At 40.9% G+C, this 26,030-nt stretch overlaps 1 protein-coding gene across 1 annotated transcript in view; it reads left to right on the forward strand.

Moving 5' to 3' along the window:
* Positions 1 to 26,030, forward strand: part of LOC139473659 (beta-parvin-like) — an 85,275-nt gene that overhangs the window by 617 nt on the left and 58,628 nt on the right. Inside the window, exons 2-11 of the mRNA XM_071256351.1 lie at positions 4,660 to 4,749; positions 5,760 to 5,830; positions 7,785 to 7,887; positions 8,720 to 8,866; positions 10,816 to 10,931; positions 11,982 to 12,040; positions 12,917 to 12,936; positions 14,748 to 14,809; positions 15,216 to 15,284; positions 21,836 to 21,937. Of these exons, the coding sequence (XP_071112452.1) occupies positions 4,660 to 4,749; positions 5,760 to 5,830; positions 7,785 to 7,887; positions 8,720 to 8,866; positions 10,816 to 10,931; positions 11,982 to 12,040; positions 12,917 to 12,936; positions 14,748 to 14,809; positions 15,216 to 15,284; positions 21,836 to 21,937 (839 nt within the window). The remainder of the gene's footprint in view (positions 1 to 4,659; positions 4,750 to 5,759; positions 5,831 to 7,784; positions 7,888 to 8,719; positions 8,867 to 10,815; positions 10,932 to 11,981; positions 12,041 to 12,916; positions 12,937 to 14,747; positions 14,810 to 15,215; positions 15,285 to 21,835; positions 21,938 to 26,030) is intronic.

The following is a 26,030-nucleotide window of genomic DNA, read 5'->3' on the forward strand; positions in this document are numbered from 1 at the left end:
GAACAGTTAAGATGGCATTCCTGATATTTCGATGAATGAGTAAATCCAAACTCAAATTCTGCATCATATCAGTGGGTGATGTCTTCAACAATAGAATTCAGTTACATTCCGAAGAAAAAAATCTTTGATAAAAGGCGTGACCTCCATTACCTTGTCTGGAGATTACTGCTGCACTGGAGTGACGTCACCTATATTGTCAAACACCTGATTGTTTTTGTACATTAGCGGGGTTTTCTTGAATGAAAAGACATGTTTTGGTGCGCAGTTCTCAACATAATTCTTGGAGGTCAACATTAAAATTAAAAAGGTAATTTATAGTTTGATACCTATTCACAATATATGAATATTTGTGACATGATTGTGTTCACAATGTCTCACTCTTCCTTTTCATCATGACACAGGCACCAAAAGTCTGAATAACGACAGAATTTTCTGACAGGTGTTCAGTACTTCACATGAACTCAATATGTTGATAGGCCGAACGCATGCATTCTCAAGTCGGCAGCTTTGATGACATCACACCTCTCCCTATAATGTGACAATATCAATATCAAACACGTCTGTTCGAAAATAGGTGTCGTTAGAAAATAGGGTACTTGACGATATAATCATGAAAATGAGAGGTACCTCAGTCGAAATCAGAATACAGAAAGACACCCAAGGATGAGTCCATTCTGCTGCTAGCCGTATTGTGCAATGCAATTGACCAGTTCCTTGAACCCTTACGTACTGGTATATACGACCTGTCCTGGATGCCAAAATGCGGTAAAATACAACATGGCATTACACTTAGTATATGTTTCTCTCGGTATTTCCTTTCCATAAATGGATCCGAACTGTCATACGTTTGTATGAGATGCATTCCAGTGTGTCACATGAGAAACGAGCATACACAGTGACGTACGTACATTATTCTAATATTCCACGATACACAGCATTATCCAGCATGCACTAATCATCAGGCAAACAAGAACTACAACACGAACCGGCGTCGAATTGAGGAATATGGATTCGTCCGCTGTTTAGGGTACTGGGTACCTTTCTGTATTCTGATTTTGGCTAGGGTACACATCTGTATACAGAAACGTACTTGGGGTACATATCTGTAGTATCTGTGCTGTGAAATCGAATTAGGGAACAATGACAAGTATAGGGAAATAGGTTTTACTGTCAGCACATTTGAAATAACGCGCATACAAATTCAACACATGTCAGAATTGAATGTTGAGATGGGTTTGTGTGCATTGTTTCCAACACATATTTGGTTGACATGGCTGGGAACCCATAATAGCATATCAATTTACTGTGTCTTAAACTATGTGTACCTTGTTCATTTCTATCGGTAAATATAGAGGATTCAGATGCAAACCAAATAAGTTTTGATCTCCCTTTATGAACATGGCTTGTCAGGGATTTGTCATGTCATGGCAAGAGGCTGATATTCACCCCCATGTCAGCAGGAAATGTCAGTGGATATTCCCAAATTGATATCCCAAATTTACCAATTCATGTTACATGAGATGTAACTAATGCTATGGTGGAACTTCACTGACCAATTTGAGCCAAATAACTATTTTCTCCAAACATTGCCTGCCAAGGGCACTTAGTTTTGGAATTGTGGCCAATCCCTGCATGGTAGATCCATAGTCGCATCTCATATTCCTGAGGCGGTCTGATAGCCTTGATGTTAAAGTGTTCTCTCGTCATGCCGAACACCCGAGTTCGATTCCCGACATGGTGCAATGTGTGAAGCCCATTTCTGGTGTCCCCCACCGTGATATTGCTAAAAGCAGCATAAAAACCCATACTCCCTCAACCACTATTGTTTATCTTTTGTGTGCTTGTCAGAGTGGTTTCATGCCACAGCACATGGAGAAGCTGCCAAAACACAATATCATTAAAATCAGATCTTAGTTCTCACTACCGCTAAAAAAGGATCTGAGGACATCCCATTACGGGTCACGTCAGAATGACCTTTCTTGAATTTTGACCGACCAATGAAATGACTAACAAGAAATCGACATTAGCCAATCAGAAGGCAGCTTTCTCGAGCTTTACGACACTGGTTTCAAACTGGGGATTACGCTTCAAAACATATTTTGACGTATTCTTGATTATAAAAATTAAAACTGATAAGAAGAACACTCTGGAATGGCTTATAGATGGCCTAGATTGTATGGATATAATCATAAAACCCGTAACCGTGGTTCGGAATACCCAGTGTCTAATATATTGTAGTTGCATGATTAGAAAACACGTTGATCTGGTAAGCGATGCTCTGATTGGTCGGATGAAAGGTCATTCTGACGTGACCCCTAATGGGATGTCCTCAGATCTTTGTTCAGCGGTAGCGAGTACAAAGATTTGATTTCTATGAGATTGGCTAAAACAATGTTTCTAACAATAACATTTACTTTTATGAATATGACTGAAATATCCCAGTGACTACAGTACAAAATCAAGCAAACTATGGTATATGATAAGTATCTCTACATATGTAATAAATCACCATTGTTTAAGATATCTATTAAGAAAAAGGAGAATTACATTGTCTGCTTGTGTGTATGTCAGAGTCACATTACCATTGGTCTAACATATGACACTATTTGTGTTTAAATTTAATGCATGTATATCATGTATATGGCGACACCCTTTACAAGATCGCCTACGACATTTATGTTTGCCGAGTTAAAAAGAACTTATAGTTATATTCCACATCATCATCATCTTGATTAGACCCTTGGGGTAGCACGAGTGGATCTTGTGATTACAGGCAAGGGTATGAGTGAGTGAGGTAAACTTGCATGTTGCATCAGCAGCTCTTCAGCTATACTCAACGGCATAATTGGGTATACCAATTACTGTATTCGATGTAATAAGCACCCTGCTCTAATAAGCACCCACGGCGATATTTGCTTATATATTGGCTAGTGAACAATCTCATTTAGCACCCCTTCCGATTGATCAATGTACAAAAGACTTATTTATACGCACTCTTGTGCTACATGCACCCTTAATTATGGCCAATTAAATCCTGAAAAAATATATCTGTCGTATATTAACGTTTCAGGTTGTCAGCCTAAACCACGAAACTTATCTTTTCACCAAAGTAATATTGTAATAAGAGCCCCCTATCACTAATTTTGAGTTACGTTGAATACGGTAGTATAAAAAAGGTGTCTGCTAAGGATTGTAAAATAGTAAGCATGGTATTGTTTGTTTGTTGTGTAATGCTGCACTCAGCAATATTCCAGACGGCGGTCTGTAAATAATTGAGTCTGGACAGACAATCCAGTGATTGACATCATGAGCATGGATCCACACAATTGGGATACGATGACATGCATCAACCAAGTCAGCGAGCCTGACCAACCGATCCTGTTAGTCATCTCTTACGGCAAGCATACCGTATTTTCTTGAGTATAGTGCGCACCCATGTATAATGCGCACCCCCCTCTAGCGGGTTCAATATTTTGGAAAAAAAGAAATTTGAATATTATGCGCAGAAAAAATTTACACCGTACCCTTTCAGCGAAGTCCGGCAAACGAACGGGTGCTGAGAAACTTCGTCAGTACAAATTCGAAATTTGAGATAAAAAAATCACCAGACATGTTTATTTACCGTTTAAATAGTACTTATTGTTCTGCTAGGCATTGTTTTATATCTAGGGATTAAGATTACCTTGTGTATTTTCTCGTAAACTAAGCCGGAAACAGCAATCAGCTGTACACACGTTTTCTTGGAATCGACCGGTGATTCGGTCAAGACACACCCAGTGATATAACTTTATAGGATTTTTAATGCAAGGATCGGCAACAATTGTATCTGAAACTATTTTATTTATCAGGAATAATATATTCCATTATTTTCTTAATTATATGCAGCCTTTACTAAACATATTTAAAATAATAATAACCCTAAGCGAAGCAGCTGATCGCTATTCCCGGGTATTATTTTTTACATGGAACATGTCTGACCAGTCACCGTCAAGGCTCACGCGCACGTGAGCACGTGAGCGCGAGAATTTCATGTTGACATAGAATCGTCAAACAAAAACAAATATGACTTTTAAGGAGTCAAAGTATGTCATTTATGATATATGTATCCATTCTCTGTCAACTAAAGTGCGTTTCAAGGCGTCAATAGCGGTATTCTGACCGTGGTTGCTGTTAATAACGGTGAGTTGTGCGATCTTCCGATCGCTTCACACACGATTTCGCCGAAATTAATAAAAACAATATTATAAGGAATTTTGAATAAAATTAATGAAGTAAGTTACAAACATAAGTCCAGAAATACAAAGAACACTTTTTATAGACAGACAGTGTAATTACGTAATTATTTTGCGTACTTCAGTATGGATTTGTTGACATGGTATTTCCGGTGTTTCGTGCTCACGGTAATGTCTTTCCATGGGAGGAAAAAACATCCAAACTCATAATTCGTGTATAATGCGCACCCCCTTCTACACAGCTGTGTTTTTCCGAAAAAAAGTGCGCACTATACTCAAGAAAATACGGTAGTTGCTGCGCGTGGCGTTAAACAACAAACTAACAAGTACAAATATAAGAAACTTGTCTCAAACATTTTGTCCTGCTTTTGAAATGTGCATCATCCATTAGTTCCTCGTTAACTTCGTAATGCACATCCTGTTGTAGTGACTGAGCTACAAGAGGAAGGGAAAAATGCCATTGAGTCTCCAACCAGCCCCTCGGTGCCGGACATCGGACCTGAAGGTTATCTTCTTGGTAAGTATGGATAAGAATACCTATCATCATCCATTCTCTCAGTTGATTTAGTTTGAATAGATCTCTTCACATTGTGTTACAGCGGCTAGTGTTGTTATTGGGTGGTTTCCATGGGTGACCTGGTCGATGGTTTTCTCACACCTATGAATACGATGAGGTCCACATTGAGCCACTCTTGAGGTTTGCAGTCCGAGGGCCAGTATGCCAAGGGTAGACAATTCAGGTCAACACTTCCACCCTGTCCTCAGATAACCGTTTTAATTTAACTGAATCTGAAAACTGACTGCAACACCATTTTTGAAAACTGAAAAAAATTGCTACAAGACATATCCAAGTACCTACCAGGCTATTCTAACTAGGAATCTATCTGTATATAGCAGTATTCTATCTTTATATTGCCCTGACAATGGTCAATGCATAACAAACCTTAACACTTAGAGGGGGCTGCTTATAAGAAAACAGTGATGTGAAACATTATACACATGTGCTACAAAGAGATCTTTTTTCATTCAGTTTTGGGGGCACAGGTGGCCCAGTTGTCTAAGGCGCCGCAATTTGCTGTGCAGAGTTGCGTCCCTTTGGCATGCCAGCAACCTATGATTGTGGGTTCGAATCCTGGTTCGTCCTGATTATGTTTCTGGGTTTGTCAGTACCATACCCGTGCTCCTGGGTTTCACCAAAGTGGTAAACGTCTGAGACCTGCATCACTTCGGGCTTTCTTCCCACATTAAGCTGACACACCGTGATATAACTGCAATACTGTTAAAAACGGCATGAAACCCAACTCACTCAGTCATTCAGTTTCATTCATTTTTTATGGTTCAGTGTCTCAGTGATGCCCTGCAGGTGAAGGTTTGACAGAAGCTTGAGTCGGAGCAGGAACAATGTTGGACATTTTGTCAACTGTTCAAGCAACAATGAATCATTACTACCAGTTGTGGTTGATAAGGTCCAACCTATTCCAAATGCTTCAATGGATCCTGATGTAACTCTGGTAACTATTTTAACAGGTGAGAAGGAAGAAAGGTCCATGATTGAGCCAGGATCTCGAGATGATGCCAAGTTAAATCAACTCATTAAGGTACGTCCATTGAGCAGTGTGTCTCATAGCTGTGAAGTCTGTATTAGATGACTTCATGAACATAATGAATAATGCTATTCGAAAGTAGCAATTAACATGATTAATATATATGATAATAATGAAAATAAAAATTTAAATGTGTACCTTTATGGAATGTGATTAGTAACAATTTACAGGTGTAACAAGAATTGTTTATATTTTTTACTTTTTTTGACAAGATATTCATAATTTCTGAATTTTTGAGCTTATCCTATCTTACTCTACATGCTCTAAGCATTCCTCTTTCTTCTTTTGATCCGTTGCGTGGAAATGTCCTTGATCAAAGTTTCCAGCTTCTAAGCTTCCTTTGCCCAGCCACCCATGCATCACCATGACAACCACCCCGGTAGCTAGGTCATGCACCAGGATCTCGTGCAGCACGCTGTCCTCCATCTGGTCCATTGACTGCCTCACCATTCTCTTTCTTTTTCTCGCCTCCCTGTCGAAACAAACTTCTTCTTTTTTTAGAGAGAGAACTTTTAAGCCTTTATTTTTCTCAAAATTAGGGGGCACTAATTGCATATAAATATGTGTAAGACGCAGCCAAACGTCCAGCCTGCATGAAGTGCCGCCACATATTATCACTAGTGGATCCTCATATATTATGCTGCGATTGTCATGGAGTGTCAACCGGGTTTACAGTGTTCGGAATCCTCTCATTTTGTCACAAGAGGCATTTACAGACTATCTTAAAAAATTCAAGAAGAGAGGGTTATGCCAATCTAAATCCAAGGATACTGAACATGGACACTCTGCGTCCAGGAAACCTAAGCATGTGGCCATGACTAGCAGTTATTCAACTGTCAACGCTTTGGTTACAATAGAGATGTCGACTGGGATCGATATCGATCTCCATCTCACTGATACCAACCTATGAGATACTATCCTTATCCGACAAATAATGGATATGAAGATCATCGATATCGGCCTTCCCTAAATATCTTTCAACGCCGGACTATTATAGATTTACTGCTCTTCCCCATCCACATTGAGATCGACATCAATATAAGGATCGACAGATGGAACGAGATCGACCCTCCTCACACTCTTGTTCTGAATCACCGATAGAGACACACATGGACCAGTGATCTCCAGACAAGTCGCACGTTCCCTCTTTACCTCCAGTGTCGAACCCGGTTATTAGTACGGCTCCTCCAGTATCCCCTATCAACTTCACGGGATCAGAGTGATTTAGCTGAACAAATCGGATCTCTTCTTCAATCACTTCAATGGTCTTACAACAATGCACCGAACAGTCGAGGACAGATACAGGACTCGCCACTACAACGACACCAGGAACGGAGTCAAGGGATACAGATAATAATACATCTACTCCGTCGGTTGCTTTTTCTGAAAGTCAGGGTTCAGGCAGTTTCGCCCAAGTTGACCCGTCCCTAATCCTCAACTGGATCGCGGACACCCTCCATCCTCCTCGTAGTACTTCAGAGGACGACATCAAATCAGGTTTTGTGATGACATCTAACCCAGCTTCTCCCGTTACCTTACCACCAGCAGCCATCATGTTGGACTTAACTAAGAAGTTGAATGAGGCATTCCGGGCCTTCCGCAGACAGAAGGACAAGTTTTCCATGCTGAGATTCAGCATAGCTGATACAGGAACACATGGGATGATACTGGGGTGGTTGTCATAGTGATGCATGGGTGGTAGGGCAAATGAAGCCTCGAAGCTGGAAACTTTGATCAAGGACGTTTCCACACAAGGGATCGAAAGAAGAAGGAGGAATGCATAGAGTGAGACAGGATAAGTTTTATTTATATACAATTCATTGTAAAGTTTACTATTTTATGTAGATTAACATGTTTGGCTGGAAACAGACAAAGACATGTATATGGTGTAACAATGGTATTCTACTGTTATGGCATCTATGATATGTAGTGTCCTGTGTATTTTCAGGTGCTTCTTGACTGGATAAACGATGAGCTTGCAGATCACCGCATCATTGTAAAGGACATCGAGGAGGACTTGTTTGATGGCCAAATTCTTCAAAAACTCATTGGTAGGCATTTAATTTCATTCGTTAATTTAAGAAAATATAACCTGCTTGGAGAATTAGCTTGTTCAGGTGAATGTAATGTGATAATAAGACATAAGATCTGAAAATGATCATCACATTGAAAATAATAATTGATGCATAATTCTATGATGACAGTATTTAATTAGTGTTTTGGTGCAAATTGGTAGTTTTTATTTAATTTATTTTGTTGTTAATGATGAAGTTGAAATCTTGATATGCAGTGGTGTTGATGGCTCTTTCAGAGAAGTTGTGTTGGATCTGTTGTTGTCCTGGTGTTTCGTACCTGGTGGCATCTTTCAGAGGTGTGTAGGAGATGGGTTTGCCATGGTCAGTCATGCATGTGGCATGTTTCAGAGACTTTGTGTAGGATCTGAGGTTGTTCTGGTGTATCGTACTGGGTGGCATCTGTCAGAGACTTTGTGTAGGATCTCAGGTTGTTCTGGTGTATTGTACTGGGTGGGATCTGTCAGAGACTTTGTGTAGGAGATGGGTTTGCCATGGTCAATCATACGAGTGGCATCGTTCAGAGACTTTGTGTAGGATCTGAGGTGTTCTGGTGTATCGTACTGGGTGGCATCTGTCAGAGACTTTGTGTAGGATCTCAGGTTGTTCTGGTGTATTGTACTGGGTGGGATCTGTCAGAGACTTTGTGTAGGAGATGGGTTTGCCATGATCAATCATACGAGTGGCATCGTTCAGAGACTTTGTGTAGGATCTGAGGTGTTCTGGTGTATCGTACTGGGTGGCATCTGTCAGAGACTTTGTGTAGGATCTCAGGTTGTTCTGGTGTATCGTACTGGGTGGCATCTTTCAGAGAAGCTGTGCAGAATCCGTGTGGAGGCCCCTGAAGTGACGCAGTCAGAGATCGGCCAGAAGCAGAAGCTGAGAGTCGTCCTGGACTACATCACCTCCATCCTGAACCTGCCACAGGGCTGGAACCAGCTGAAGTGGAGTGTGGACAGTAAGTAGACATAGACAGTCTTACGTCTGTGGGTGGGTGTGGACAGTAAGCACACATTGACAGTCTTACATCTGTGGGTGTGTGTGGATAGTAAGTAGACATAGAGAGTCTTACATCTGTGGGTGGGTGTGGATAGTAAGTAGACATAGACAGTCTTACATCTGTGGGGGGGGGGTGAACAGTAAGTAGACATAGACAGTCTTACATCTGTGGGTGTTTGTGGACAGTAAGCACACATAGACAGTCTTACATCTGTGGGTGGGTGTTGACAGTAAGCACACATAGACAGTCTTACATCTGTGGGTGGGTGTGGACAGTAAGTAGACATAGACAGTCTTACATCTGTGGGTGTTTGTGGACAGTAAGCACACATAGACAGTCTTACATCTGTGGGTGGGTGTTGACAGTAAGCACACATAGACAGTCTTACATCTGTGGGTGGGTGTGAACAGTAAGTAGACATAGACAATCTTACATCTGTGGGTGTTTGTGGACAGTAAGCACACATAGACAGTCTTACATCTGTGGGTGGGTGTGAACAGTAAGTAGACATAGACAATCTTACATCTGTGGGGGGGTGTGAACAGTAAGTAGACATAGAGAGTCTTACATCTGTGGGTGGGTGTGGACAGTAAGTAGACATAGACAGTCTTACATCTGTGGGTGTGTGTGGACAGTAAGTAGACATAGACAGTCTTACATCTGTGGGTGTTTGTGGACAGTAAGCACACATAGACAGTCTTACATCTGTGGGTGGGTGTTGACAGTAAGCACACATAGACAGTCTTACATCTGTGGGTGGGTGTGGACAGTAAGCACACATAGACAGTCTTACATCTGTGGGTGGGTGCGGACAGTAAGTAGACATAGACAGTCTTACATCTGTGGGTGGGTGTGGACAGTAAGTAGACATAGACAGTCTTACATCTGTGGGTGGGTGTTGACAGTAAGCACACATAGACAGTCTTACATCTGTGGATGGGTGTGGACAGTAAGCACACATAGACAGTCTTACATCTGTGGGTGTGTGCGGACAGTAAGTAGACATAGACAGTCTTACATCTGTGGGTGGGTGTGGACAGTAAGTAGACATAGACAGTCTTACATCTGTGGGTGGGTGTGGACAGTAAGCACACATAGACAGTCTTACATCTGTGGGTGGGTGTGGAAAGTAAGTAGACATAGACAGTCTTACATCTTGAAATATGCAGCTACTCTCTAACTCGTCTCACGTGAAAACATGGGACTGTGACCATCTCGCGGGCAGATGACCACGGAGTACGCTGATCACTGACTGGTTAATGAATGATTTCGGTAATTCGTTGCAAATTAGGTGTGTCGGAGTCGGAGTGCGAGACTGTCGGATTAAGAGGTCTAAATAGCACTGATTTAATCAGTCCCCATCATTAGTGTTGGACTGTGGGATTAACAAGACTTGACTGTATCTCTATTGTGTATCTCTACAAAACTTCAATAACAGGGTGACTGTACGTATTCAACGGCGATGTGGTGGTGGTGGTGGTGGGGGGGGGGGGGGGGGGGGGGGGGGGGGAGATACGTGGTATTGATACAGGTCAATATCTGTTGACAATTATTCAGACAGTGTTGAACAAGACTCTGTCCAGGGACACTCACTCACAGGGAGGAATGAGCCACAAGTGCATGAAGTGTGGGCGCAGCCTTCAGATGTGTCGGTGCTTAACAGCTGTGTATATTTGTTCAATCATTTATTTAATGGGAGACAACTGCAGCAGCAAAATAGAATTTGTTCACCAATAAAATTTATACTCTTTATGGTGGTAACTAGTGTATATTAAAAAGATCCTAATAAAAAGTAATGATACAGAAGAAAGTAAGGCCAAATGATGCAGTGACCTGCCAAAGTAGCTTTGAGGTGATCACATATTAAGTGTTTGACTGTTTGATTGTTTGATTGTTTGATTGTTCAGGTATCCACTCCAAGAACCTGGTAGCCATCCTCCATCTGCTGGTGGCCCTGGCCAAGCACTTCAAGGCCCCGATCAGGCTGCCCGACAACGTCTCCGTCATACTCGTCATTGTACAGGTCAGTTTCTTGTTAGGGTCAGGTCAAGTTTTTTTAGCAATATGTGAGACAGCCAACCTGACTGAAAAATAGGATGAGGGGCCTTGTTCTAGCAACAGTCATTTATCATCCAAAACTGGCACCCACAGGAGATATTGCTAGGGTGAAATCAAGCAATATCTACAATGTAGATATCGCTGCAATGAAATTGCATCACAATGCTTTGCAGACCATAGTGACATCATTGGTTACCATGACGTCACAATCAAATGACATCACTAATGGCTCTGCTACTGAAGCTGTTAGCAGTACTTTTTACACTAGGACATTGCTTATCACTTTCTACAAACTAAAAAAGTGGGAAGAATGATGTTAGATGATAAATTAAATCTCACCATCGTGTCTTTTGATATCAAACATATCAACACTTGTTGATATATTTGATATCAAAAGACACTTGGTAGAGATTCTCTATATATGACACTATGCTTAATTAACCTACTGTTCTGAGAGATGTTAAACTTACCTCAGTCAGTTGCTATAGTCTGCATGATGTGTATAACATGGCATAACTTGGTTGTCTATTAGGAATTTAGACATAGAGGTGTTGTATAGAGAGTTATCTCCCTTTAACTATCAGCACCTCACCAGACCAATGCAAGATTAAATCAACATTTCAGTTTGTTTGTTTGTTTTTTGTTTAACACCACATGCAGCAATATTCTAGCTATATAATGGTGGTCTGTACATTATCTTGTCTTGACCAGACAATCCAGTGATTGACACCATGAGCATCGATGTGGACTTTTAGGCCAATATGTAAAGATGCAGGAGTAAGAACTTAGGTGATTATTTAAGAAATGGCTAATGATTATTTGCTATATTTTGTATTTGTAGTATCGCCTAAACCGTTTGGAATCAAGTTGGAAACAACTAACTAGTGTTGAAATAAAAGTAATTCGTTTGATTTTACCTAGTGGGTTTTTCTTTCTTGTGTTTGATTTGTCAGTATTTAGATTTAGGCATAAGTTATTTTGTTTATTGTACAACTTTTTATACTTGTTGTTACAGAAAATAGACAACCAGCTGCAGACGAGGAGAGTTTATGAAGAAATCACAGGAGCTAACGAGTAAGTTTTCTGAATGTTTCAGTTAGTTTAATGCCCTTAGTATAACTATATGGTTTATCATAAAGATCAATACATATAAAGGATTAGATTAGCATGTGTAGGACACAAGTAGAAACTGAAAACCTTCCCAGAACCCTGGAAAGTGTAAAGAAATACATGTTTTGGTTCTGATGACATGAATACTGAGACCGCCTCCGTGGAGAGTGGAAGGTCGGGGATTCAATCCCCGGCCGCGTCATACCAAAAGACTTTAAAAGATGGTACTTATTATAACCCTGCCTGCCGCTCGGCGGCATTAAGAGGCTAAATCAAGAACTGGTCAGTATACTGTGCCTGAGTGGGGTATTCATGTTAAACTGCGGCATGGTATCTCAGTGGGCTGGTACTATAAAATCGGCAGACTCGTACAAGCAGCCACACACACATATGCGTCGTTAAACGTCTTTTCACCTCACCTGACCTCATCCGAATACTGTTTTGAGCGCCGATTTTTTTAGGGTTTATGTGAGATTGTTATTTTGGTAGGAAGTCTTGGCAGAATGTTTATGAAGACACATCATGCTGTGAAGAGGTCCCCTTACTGCCAGTTTTTCAAAGTGGCATTATACTCACTCTTACTTTGACCATTTGGAAGTTTAGATGTAAACAGTGGCTGAAGGGCAGAGTGAAAGTTTCAGTGAACTGCCGAATACTTGAAACAACTGAAATATTGGAGGAAAACATGATATGCTGTGGCATGTTTTTGTGTAAGGTCTACACATACCTGTTCATAAAGTGTAATACCACCTTTTGGTAACACATTGTAAATATGGTGTAACAGCTCAAAGTGATGTGAAACCAAAGATCGTTAATGTTCAAATGTTTTGTATTTTTCAGTGAAATTGGGGCCAAGTTTGGTAAGTTTCTTTGTTTTTGATGACATTGTAACTAGACATAAGATGGTGGCATGCAGACAGTAGTTCAGTCTCATTCAAATCAGATCTTAGCTCCCACCACCACTCAACACAAATCTGAGGACATCTCATGATAGGTCATGTCAATATGAACTTTCATCTGACCAATCAGAGTGTCACTTACTAGATTGGGGAAGTGACTGTCGGAATGGGTTTTATGATCAACTTCAAAAAGGTTAACACAGGGTATTCTGAACGACAGTTATAGTCTGAATGACTGATTCTGTCAAAATCATCATTTATGGGATAAACATTTGAACCAGAAGAGACTTTCCATGACCTGGGGAAAGTACTGCCATACAATCTCCGTCATCTATAAGACAGTCCAGAAGTTTCTTTTGTTCAGTTTAAATATTTAGAATCAAGATGGATATAAATACTGATCAATTTTGTAGTATGAAATGGAAGTCACCAGTTTGAAACTAGTACTGTAAAGCTTGAGGAAGCTGCTCTCTGATTGGCTAATGTCAACTTCCTGTGAGTCATTTCATTGGTCCGTCTAAGGTTGTTCTGATGTCCTCAGTAGGGCTGGGAGGAGTCAAAATTTACTACCCGAGTACCCACCTCCCTATTACCCAACCCTACCTGGGTACCCGCTGTAGGTCTCAACAAATAGGTCAAACATGTCCGATTGGGAATAGTTTGACCGTACTCCTGTCAAAATAAATTTAGATACACATATAAACCGATCTGGTCATGCATACACTGAAGTTGACTGATGTTTTATTATTATGCAAACATATGAAGTCAGAAGGAATGTGTGCAAAGTCAGAAAGAAATGTGAACACTTATCACTTATAGTGTAACCATAGAGTTCTAGATAATTTTTGCCATTAAACAATATAGTCACGTGACTAACCACGGGTCCGGGTAGTCCTGTGGGTACCCGGGTCCTACTCAGTACCCACTCGACCCAGGTACCCGAGTTACCCGTCCCAGCCCTAGTCCTCGGATCTTTATTTTGTGGTAGCAAGCACTAAGAGCTGGTTTTAATGGGATTGATTCTAGTTAAGTCTGGACACAAATATTTTTATGGAGGATCAGTGGATGTTGTGTCTTGTTCATGCTATCAACCACCAGATTGCCGTGCCCAGATGTGATTGTTTCAGGCCACAGTGAATATAGCTGTAATATTGCTGACAGGGCTGTAGAGCAGTTCACACGCTAATAAACAAACATTAAACCTATAAGTTTCATGAGATTGTGTCAAAGTGGATTCAGGATCTAGATAAGAGCATGGCCGAATGAATTTAATGTTATCAAATGAATGTTATGAAATATTACATTAAGTAATACGTTACCACTTGTTATTCCGAGGCTGTTGTTCTACAAGTTTTCAATTGAATGCTATGAAGTGATCACTGCTACTACAAGATATGCTGCAATTACGTGCATTGTGTTTTGTTTTATCCAAGATGGCGGATGTTTCCGAGCGAAAACGTATATAACGAACATCGTATAAAATGAACTGATTTCTCCGGTCCCTTGTACTTCGTTGTATCCATGTTCTAGGGTAATTTCGTCACTGTCTGTTTCACAACTTGATCTTCAGATGGTCAGGCTCTGTGACTTGGCTGATTGTGTGTCATCGTATAATGACTCAGTAGGATATTCATATTTTCAATCACGGGTTGGCCTGGCCCAGACTCTGTTGTTTACAGGCAGTCTTTATTTTGCAAGAATATTACTGACTGTGGCTAAGAAAACAAAAACAAAAATCAGACTCAAATCTCATTCATGTTTCTGTCTTCCAGAACGGGATGCTTTCGACACACTGTTTGATCATGCTCCTGACAAGCTCAACGTCGTTAAGAAGGTAACATACTTTAACTGTGTTGTTTATTATCAGATAATCAGAGTGAGTGAGTGAGTTGGGTTTAATGCCGCTTTTAACATTATTCCAGTTATATCACGGCGTGTCAGCTTGATGTGGGAGGAAAGCCCGAAGTGATGCAGGTCTCAGACGTTTACCACTTTTGTGAAACCCATGAGCATGGGTATGGTGCTGACAAACCTAAAAACATAATCGGGGTGAACCGGGATTCGAACCCACAATCATAGGTTTCTGGCGTGTCCAGGGGACGCAACTCTGCACAGTGAATCGCGGCGCCTTAGACAACTGGGCCACCCGTGCCCCCTCAGATTATCAGAATAGATTTAAGTAATTTGAACTGTTACATCATGAGAAGTGACGTTTACCCTGTTACATTGTTGTTTTACAGACTCTGGTCACATTTGTCAATAAACAGCTGATGAAGGTGAACTTGGAGGTGAATGACCTTGACACACAGGTAGGTTCAAGCATCTTTCTCGTTTTGGACAGCATTTACATAAGGATTCTTACAAAAGTTTGCACATCCATTTTTTTATTCATACGTCAATGAACCAAAAAAATTCCACATTCAATGCTCATAATTAAATTCGACAATGAATACATACTGTGGCGTGACATGAACCAGGTGATTGTTTAATTTATGTACATAACTTGACGTGCCCAAAATATCAGTACCCAATCAATGGAGAGTAGGATCAAAAGAAAGGTCATAGGACCTGTCAATCAAGGCTAGAGGCGAGAAGAACTACAACAGTTGGACTAATGAACCGGAACAAATATGTTCGGGAGAAGGCGGCTGTTTCAATGACATGGTCAGTTACCGCCAGATTCAAACATTAGTTCCCGGAGAATGGGAAGACACAGTTGGAAAAATGTGGGTGAGAAATGAAACCTGCAACCTGAAACTTTTGGAACCCCGGCAAGCAGAAAAAAACAGGCGAGTGAGCCTGCACGTTTGCTTTTTCATTCCTTCTCGGCCTTCGGTCTCAAAGGGTAGCTTGGACAATGAATTTTGCTAAATGTCCTGTGCATGAGGATGCACGTGAGCAGATAGGGAGTTCCCTCGACTGTAATATTGGGATTCCCCAACATTCCGTAGTATTAAAAGTAGTTCGCTTCAGTGGGCGTGGCTTAATCTTTTACATTCATTGGGAAGTGAATGCAATAACGTGACCAGTTCAGCTAATCAGAGTGCAGGAACTGCAGTGAACACAACAAAAAATTAATTATTGCTGATTGAATCAGTTCATAAGTAGATGGTACTCATCACCACAGACTACTCTCCACTGTGCCTAATGTCATTATTTGAGGGGCAGTCGGGTAGCCTAGTGGTTAAAGTGTTCGCTCGTCATGCCGAAGACATGGGTGAAGCCCATTTCTGGTGTCCCTCGCTGTGATATTGCTGGAATATTGCTAAAAGGGGCGTAAAACCATAACACTCACTCACACTCACTCATTTCTTACCTTGACCAGGTAGCAACACAGGGCGACTAGTTTCCAGTATTGCATGCTTGTCAAAGAGTGGACTGGTGACAGTCAGATGGTGTCAGTTTGCTCGCTGCTTTGTGTGTCATCGCGTCCATGCAGGTGGACTGCTGAGTTTGTTGTTGACCACTGGTTTGCCTGGTCCAGGCTGAAACATTTTCACTCTCTCTTTCCGTGGAAAACACCTGGAATGACATCAGTTTCTTTTTGTGATCATTTGTCCTGTGAAGATTCCGGGTTAGAATTGGTCTTCAGCAACCCATGCTTGTTGGAAGAGGCAGCTAATGGGATCAGGTGGCCAGACCCGCTGTCATCATATCCCAATTGCATGGATCGATGCTCATGATATCAATCACTGGATTGTCTGGTCCAGATTCGATTATTTGCAGACCACTGTCATATTGCTGGAATATTGCTGACTGTTGCATAAAAACAACAAACAAAATTTTTAAACTTATCCTATCTCACTCTATGCATTTCCTCTTATTCTTCGATCCTGATGTGGAAACGTCCGAGAACAAAGTTTCCAGCTTCAAAAACACCAATCACCCCAACACATCCCATACATCACCAAATCGCCACTGTGATCATGGGTCATACACCACTGCAATCCCATGCGGCAGACAAATTTTTAAACTTATCCTATCTCACACTATGCAAGGTCGGGAAAAATTCTAAAATAAACAGCCATTGATTTTCAGGTTGTAGTTTCCATGTGTTGAGATGAATGTTTCGGGAAAGTATCACCCAATATGATGATTGGAGTTGGGAAGTATGATCAGCAGATAACATGGCAGACTAATGCCAATAAAGGATTATATTGGTGTTATCAAAAGGTTACTCTCAGCACAGGCTTCAGCATATAATGAGTAGAATAAATCATGAAATGAAATCATTCAGATTTCTCTGCCTCCTTGGCAACCCAATGCATAATGTCTCTTCTGTTATGGTATATACCCTTGACGCATTTGGGGGCCCAGTCTTCTAAGGTGCCACAATTTGGTGTGAAGAGTTGCGTCCCTTGGGCACACCAGAAACCTATGTTTGAGGGTTCGAATCCCTGTTTGCCCCAATTATGTTTCTAGGTTTGTGAGCACCATACCCATGCTCATGGGTTTCACCGAAGTGGTAAACGTCTGAGACCTGCATCACTTCGGGCTTTCCTCCCACATTATGCTGACACGCCGTGATATAAGTGGAATACTGTTAAAAGCGCCATTGAAAACTCACTCCCTTTTACTCAGCTACTAGGGTGTAGATATTTATTTACCTCTGTTGTAGACCCGTGAAGATCCGGGTCAGAGTTGGTCTTCCACAACCCATGTTTGTCGTAAGTCGCGACTAACAGGATCAGGTGGCCAGACTCGCTGACTTGGTTGATGCATGTCGCCGTGTCCCAGTTGTGTAGATTTATGCTCATGACATCAATCACAGGATTGTCTGGTCCAGACTTGACTAGTTACAAGCCACTGTCATATAGCAGGAATATTGCTGAGTGTGACTTTAAACATCATGCATGCAAACATACAATCAAATCCAGGTGTGATTCCCACATGGGTACAATGTGTGGAGTCTAAGTCTGGTGTCCCCTGCTGTGATATTGCAGAAATATTGCTGAAAGCAGCATGACAACCTCGCTCGCTCGCTCACTCACTCACTCACTCACTCACTCACTGATAATGCTAAAAGATAATGAAATATGTATATCTGTAGAAGATTCCCCTCATTTTCTCTCTGAAAGGAAACTTCACTTATTGATGCAGTCGATGTGGATAACGCTGATGCAGTTTAGTATGACACATTAAGTGTTTTCATCAATATAAATGTCACCAACAACTACCACTCCTGATAACTTAAACATGGTTTTCACTGACATTTGGCCAACTTTCTGTTTTTACAAGATATTCAACTCATTTGTTCCTTGTATCAACTCGGCCTTCAAAAGCCATTGTTTTTAGACGCCTAAAATATGAATCAGATGACGCCTTGAAGTTTATTTCTAGAAAAACGATTATTGCAACGTGTTGTGAGTCTCGGGTTACGTCTGGACTTGTGTGTATACCGACACACACTGAAACTGCATAACAATTTTAACCCGAAATGGCAAGATGTTTTTTTCTGTGCTCAAGTCCATCTTGAAACATATTAATTGAGATTTGAGCCTGTACGGCGACATTGATGTGTTGGTATCGTCTGACCAAGATAAAATTGTAAGGAAATTAACATAAAGAATATTTTCAGACATCATGCATAGAGAATGTACTTCTTCAAGATGTCTGTTTGAAGAGTAGACATTTGAAAGAGTTTCTTTACATATGCAAAGATTTACAATGTGTGCTCATATGAAATGAACACTCTTTCTTTTTATAGGGCTTTTTGGAAACATTTGGTAAACTTCTGATCCATTGAACAACTTTTGAAATGTGAGAAGCATTTTGAGTAGAATAATTCAGTTTATATTGCTGGTTATGGTAATGTCTGTCACAGTTCAAGGCCATTATGTAGTAAACAGAATGTTCCATCATTTCTCAGGAAACACCGTCTTATGTGCTGGAGATGCTTGAAACATTATTTGTTGTTAGTCACCTTTTTGAGCTCACCTGACTGAAAGCTCACCTGACTGAAAGTTCACCTGACTGAAATCTCACCTGACTGAAAGCTCACCTGACTGTAAGCTCACCTGACTGAAAGTTCACCTGACTGAAATCTCACCTGACTGAAAGTTGACCTGACTGAAATCTCACCTGACTGAAAGTTGACCTGACTGAAAGCTCACCTGACTGAAAGTTCACTTGACTGAAATCTCACCTGACTGAAAGCTCACCTGACTGAAAGCTCACCTGACCGAAAGTTCATCTGACCGAAAGTTCATCTGACCAAAAGCTCACCTGACTGAAAGTTCCCCTGACTGAAAGCTCACCCAACTGAAAGCTCACCTGACTGAAAGCTCACCTGACCGAAAGTTGACCTGACTGAAAGCTCACTTGATTACATCCCGGATCATCTAACTTTTAGAGCTTCACTATGCCTGGGTTGTCTCACCATGCATGAATGGTTATTCCATGGCTCAGTGTGGTACGTGTCGTCATTGACTCGTATAATCTGTTTGTGAGAGACTGTCAATGGGCATAGGGGGTTTGGGTTGGGACATCTTGAAATACTGCTACCACATAGAGAATAACAGCTATTTATTTATTCAAGTGCTTAGTAATGGAATAAGATTAGGCTTAAAAAAATTGGTTCTCAGGCAACGTTTTTTAAAAATATAGTGTGGGCAGGCTGTTTTTTTGTTTTTGGTTGTTCAAACTAGTATGTAATCAATAAACAATTGTGTACATGTACAATCAACCTGGGACAGGGCCTCCCTACATAAATGTATTCCTTGATGAGTAAAATACTGGAATGCAGTATTTGACCACCGTTGGACTTAAAATATTTGAAAATTTTTTAATTTAAAAAATGAAATGGAAATAAAAACAAAACGTGTGGCGAACTTTATGATGATGGGGGCGGTGCCTGAGAACCAAGACTATTTTTTTTTAGCCTTAAGCCTAAGTCAAGTGAGTTTATGTTATGGCCTGCTTGTTGGGCGTCTGTAGACATCTTCTCCTTAGAGACCAGGTTGAATCTTCAGATGCTTGTTCCCACCAAGGATGATACCTGTGTTTATTCTTGTTGGGCGTCTGTAGACATCTTCTCCTTAGAGACCAGGTTGAATCTTCAGATGCTTGTTCCCACCAAGGATGATACCTGTGTTTTTTCAAGAGGTTCGATTTATAATTTTGATATGCCCACCTTGGCAGCTATATTTAAAACGCTATTTATGGCCATTACATGGTTTCTTCAAAATGCAATGAAATTTGGTATATGTGTAGTACATCTGAACATTTTTTCACAAAAGTTTAGATTTTGACCCTCCTCTTTTGATGATGCTCCTAACTTTCACCCATTTTCTCACACTGTACATGTTACTCTAAGACTGTAGGTTTGAATACTACATGGGTATCAACCCCCCCAAAAGTTCTAGAATTTGTATTTTACTAAGGAAGTGCTTTCCTCAATATAACATTTGTTATATTTGACCACTTTCAAGATGGCTTTGTGTATTCATAACTTTTGTGCAGTGCAACAATGTTCTAATATTGTACATTCATTCTTGTATATTTGGAAACATTGTGGAAATGTCACTCATTCAAATTTGGTCTCTGTATTTATGTAAAAATGTTTGCCAAAGACCAGGTTCGATTCTCCAGGTCTGATGTGTGATCCGATTTCTGGTGACCCCATCATGATATTGCTAGAATATTGCTAAAAGCGGCGTAAAACCATACCCATTCACTAAAACATGTTAAAAACAATTCTGTATGTCCAGGTGAGCTACAGTGCCGTGGCACTTTTTGGTCAATACTTCATCTGTCATATCAGAGACCTCACCAGGTTGGAGATGACTTCATCACGTGAGGCGTTTTTCTAAAGTTTCTCTAAAAATTGTATATAGATTTCTGCAACAGTTTTTTAATAGCAATACTCAAATTACTTTAGGGGGCGGTCTGGTAGCCTAGTGGTTAAAGAGTTCGCTCGTCACGCCGAAGACCCGGGTTCGATTCCCGACATTGGTACAATGTGTGAAGCCCATTTCTGGTGTCCCCCGCTGTGATATTGCGGGAATATTGCTAAAAGCAGCGTAAAACTATACTCACTCACTCACTCAAATTACTTTAGTTAGATTTAATTTTTTACCAGTAACATGTTAGCTGATTGTGTCTGGTAGTTTCCATGAACTTAGCAAGTGGCACGTGTTCTCCAGCATCCATGCTTGTTGTGAGGTCAGCTAACTGGGGACATCAGATGGCATATTGAGTATTGATATGACCGCCAGGGAAGACCAACTTTAACTGTGACTTGGCTGTAAATGTGTTACCTCACTCCAATGGATAAGGGAGAAGTGGGGTAGCCCAGTGGTTTAGGTGTTCGCTCATCACACGATGGGACATGGTTTGATTCTCCATTTGGTTATAATGTGTGAGGCTCTTTTCTTGTGTCCTTCGCCATGATAATGCTTGAATATTGCTAAAAGTATGGTTTAACCATACTCTCTCGCTTACTGCAATGAAAGTAACACATTTGTCCGGTCCAGACTTACTGGACAAATGCAACAGAATGGGCCAAAGTGGAAGATTTACTTATTGTAGACCCGTGAAGATCCGGGATAGAATAGGTCTTCAGCAACCCATGCTTGCCATAAAAGGCGACTATGCTTGTCGTAAAACGGGTCTAACAGGATCAGGTGGTCAGGCTCGCTGACATGGTTGATGCATGTCATCGATCCAAATTGCGTGGATCGATGCTCATGATGTTAATCACTGGATTGTCTGGTCCATATTCGATTTATTTACAGACTGCCGTAATATAGCTGGAATATTGCTGAGTGCGGAGGAAAACAACAAACCAAAAGCCATACTTGTTGTAATTGTGTGAATATTACTGAATGAGTGTTTGAGGTGTCTCTCCTCTGTTGTCCAGTTCCACGACGGAGTGTACCTGGTGCTGCTGATGGGGCTACTGGAGGGCTACTTCGTCCCACTACACGACTTCCACCTCACACCAACAGACTTTGACCAGAAGGTAGGACAACGTCACGCATACATTTCATCACAATATGTGTTTCCCAAATGCTGATTCCAGAGCAGACTATATATTCGCCACGGATGTGGTGAAGTTACCCAATGGTGACTCCACTGCCGAATATATTTTCTTCGAGCTTGTTAAAATATTTCCCATGTAATTCGAGGCGAGAATATATGATTTCATTCAAACATTCCTGCAATGGACAGAGCAAAATGCAAGTTAGTTCAGAGAGATGGATCCCCATGGTGATTGGAGGAGACTAGTACTTCATCTTTGTGGCAAGAGGTGACTGAACTTGGGGTCACCAAGGCACCATGGGGGAGTCCGGGCTTGTACTTGATGCACGACACTTCTGACAGGCTGAAGGAGTAAGAATGATTTGTTCTCCTTTGTCAGACAGGCACATGTACAGATACAAGATCCTCGCAGCGATAGCCCATTTGCGGTGCTCTCTTTACTATCGCTGCCACCAGTCAAATATGATACTGTACTGACACATATTCACAGTAAGAAAAAAGTACAGCTTTATGGATAACAACTTCTGGTTTATTCTGGTTTATTTGTAAGTTATCTCTCTGACAGGTTATCCATAAAGTTTTATGTTTTTCTTACTTAATTGCCAACTTCTAGAATGCCAATCAAACAGTAACATATTCACAGGTTACCACACTGATTGTCATTAGCAAAGGGAGATAACTTAGGTATCACACTGATTGGTTTATGTTGACACCAATGATGTCATTAGCAAAGGGAGATAACTTAAGTATCACACTGGTTGGTTTATGCTGACACCAATGATGTCATTAGCAAAGGGAGATAACTTAGGTATCACACTGGTTGGTTTATGCTGATACCAATGATGTTATTAGCAAAGGGAGATAACTGAGGTATCACACTGGTTGGTTAATTTTGACACTTGTGATGTCATTAGCAAAGGGACGTAAAGCAATGCTGTTGTTATTATAGAGCATGTCATCAGCACTTGGAGAAATTCATGTTGAATTGTTGGACAACTTTATTGAAGTGACTATCAGACGATACAAGATACCTGCTGTCAGGGCACACACGTCTGCTTATCGTCACTGCATAAGCTGTATGATGTACACAAATCAAAGTGCGTGGTACAGACTTCTCTTCAGCATTCATCAAGCTGTTCCAGTGGGGGAAGCATGTGTGGTGTTGCATAGATAACAGTGAAGTTGCCACCAGACAGCTGGCACAGAGGTCGCAGTAGTAACAGAATAAACGTAATGAAGCTGGGAACTTTTGGGGTTGAGATTAAACATTCATATATTTATCTTTAGTTTCTTTCATTTTCAGCTTCACATATCTTAGCTTAGTTATTTTTATCATCAGTGATAAAAAATCTGAATCATGTCATTGTGAACTTGCCCAATCTGTTTGATCAGGACTTGATGATATGGACTTTTTAAGGTTTAGTTCCAAAAGAAGATTTTGCAAGTTTTTTGTTATTTTGGTTTGCTTGTTTAACGCCGCACTCAGCAATATTCCAGCTATATGATGGCGGTCTGTAAATAATCCAGTGATTGACATCATGAGCATCGATCTACGCAATTGGGATACGATGACATGCATCAATCAAGTCACCGAGCCTGACCACCTGATCCCGTTAGTCACCTGTAATGGCAAGCAGGGGTTGCTGAAAACCTATTCTTACCTGAAAACCTATTCTATTCTAGCTTTGACGGAATATGTTGAAGGAATTGGTTGCTAATTCTTTTTCAACGTATTTGCCTCCAAGGTCCATGGTCTGACCTTTCAGGAGGAAGTCCACCAGTAGGATTCCTTTGGAATCCAAGAAAACCAAAGCCATCACCTTGCCAGCTGAACATATAGACTTTGCCTTCTTTAGAGGAGGAGATGTTAGATGTTTCAATGCATTGATTGTTGTTTAGTCTCTTGCTGATAGTGGCAAACCCAAGACTTGTTCATGGTTACAAATCGCAGAATCAGATGATGTAAAGTCTCACGAGAGATAATGAACTTGGAGCGTTTCTGATCAGGAGTCAAGAGGCCTTGGATCCCATCATGCCCTGTTCATTCCTCAGAATGTTCTGAACTCACTCGGGGCACGGGTGGCCCAGTCGTCAAAGGCGCTGCTATTCCCTGTGCACAATTGGATCCCTTGGGCACACCAGAAACATGATTGTGGGTTCAAATCCCGGTTCGCCCTGATTATTTTTCTAGGTTTGTCAGCACCATACCCATGCTCGTGGGTTTCAAAGTAGTAAACGTCTGAGACCTGCATCACTTCAGGCTTTACTCCCACATTTAGCTGACATGCCGTGATATAACTGGTATACTGTTAAAAGCGGTGTTAAATCTCACTCACTCACTCACTCACTCACTCACTCACTCACTCACTCACTCACTCAACTCTCTCATGAGAAATGCCTACTGAATTTGCTGTGTGTCATGTGGTGAGTCGTCTATATTCATATCATGTAGTTTATCAACATTTTCCTTAGTGGTGGCAGGGGCGGTCGGGTAGCCTAGTGGTTAAAGCGTTCGCTCGTCACGCCGAAGACCCGGGTTCGATTCCCGATTTGGATACAATGTGTGAAGCCCATTTCTGGTGTCCCCCGCTGTGATATTGCTGGAATATTGCTAAAAGCGGCGTAAAACCTCACTCACTCACTCACTCACTCACTCACTCACTCACTTAGTGGTGGCAGTTGAAGGTCTTCCTGATCTTGGATAATCTTCCCAGCTCTCTCTTCCCTCTGGGACTCCACTACCCTCTTCCTGACAGTGCCAAGGGAAGGAGCATCACCCCCCCCCCCACCCCCCAGCCCTGTCAGTTGGACATATTTGATGACAGTACTGTGGCCAGTTTAGTCCATTTTCATCAACAGAATACCTAGTCACTTTGATGCCCGCAGAAATATGTCACCTGGTTGTGTATTGGTTGAAATTCAGTCTGTTGGCATGGAAAGTATTGTACTTGATACATCCGCACTGTAAGGGCATAGTATACATCTTTCGTAGTTAGGCTCAGATCGATTCAGCCACTTTTATGCTCTTATTCTTTTTGGAATTAATGTAATTTACTTCGGAAATACTTTCATTTGAAAAAAGACACTCAAAATTCACAATAGCAAATACATTAACGTCTGACCTTTTCACTTAGATAATTCTTTGCCTCTTAAAATGATAATTTATTGCGAAGATTTTTGCTGTTTGGTATAATACAGCCTTTCATAACAGCTTTGCATGGGTGACAGTCAGAGGTCTGTCCCAGTCCCAGTCCCAGTACAAGCAGCCTTTGTTGCAGTACAAGTACACTGACAATACTTCTGTGGCTTCCTGGGCCTGACTCACCCAGTGCCGTACAACAGGACATTACTGTTTTGACCCACACTAGGAGTCGTTGGCAGTCAGTCAGACAGTTGAGGTGGCATTCTCAAACAGGAACCGAACTGGAATTTACTTCTCCCACTTTCTCAGTGTCGATGTACAGTTAAGAGTAAACCTTTAAGTCTAATCTATGATTCAATTGTTGAGGTATTTCCGGTATAGTGTTTCAGTTATTCTGAGTTGCAGCTGTAATAGAAGCTTGTCATGAGCCGGGCTGTGAGGGCTTGCGTAATGTGGGGCTTATCATTCAGGGTCAGGGACCTCGGTTGTCACAGGTCCCCTCTACACTACAAATATATTTGTCATTCTAATATTTTTTCATCTTTTATTTATTTTGAATCTCTTTTGTTATCTCAAAATAGAATATGCCAATCAAAATTAAAATTTATTTGTTCCTGTCATAATCATGATGTTTTTCCTCTGTGATCATAATTTATTCAAATTTGAGTATCATTATAAGTTTTATATATCATATCATATCATATCATATCATATCATATCATATCATATCATATCATATCATATCATATCATATTAGTTTATATTATATTAGTTTATATTAGTTTATTGATTTATTTCTACTTCAGTAAAATGAAAAATAACAAAAAGGCTTTCAGATCAGTTAAGTTTCTAGAACATGGGCTGATTGTTATCCAAAATGTCCTGAAGTAGGTAATCAAGGTGATAATGGAGAAGAATGTCTTGTCTTGCT

This window comes from Haliotis cracherodii, unplaced genomic scaffold (assembly GCF_022045235.1).
Source record: "Haliotis cracherodii isolate W230 unplaced genomic scaffold, xgHalCrac1.p SCAF_3, whole genome shotgun sequence".
NCBI lineage: Eukaryota > Metazoa > Mollusca > Gastropoda > Lepetellida > Haliotidae > Haliotis > Haliotis cracherodii.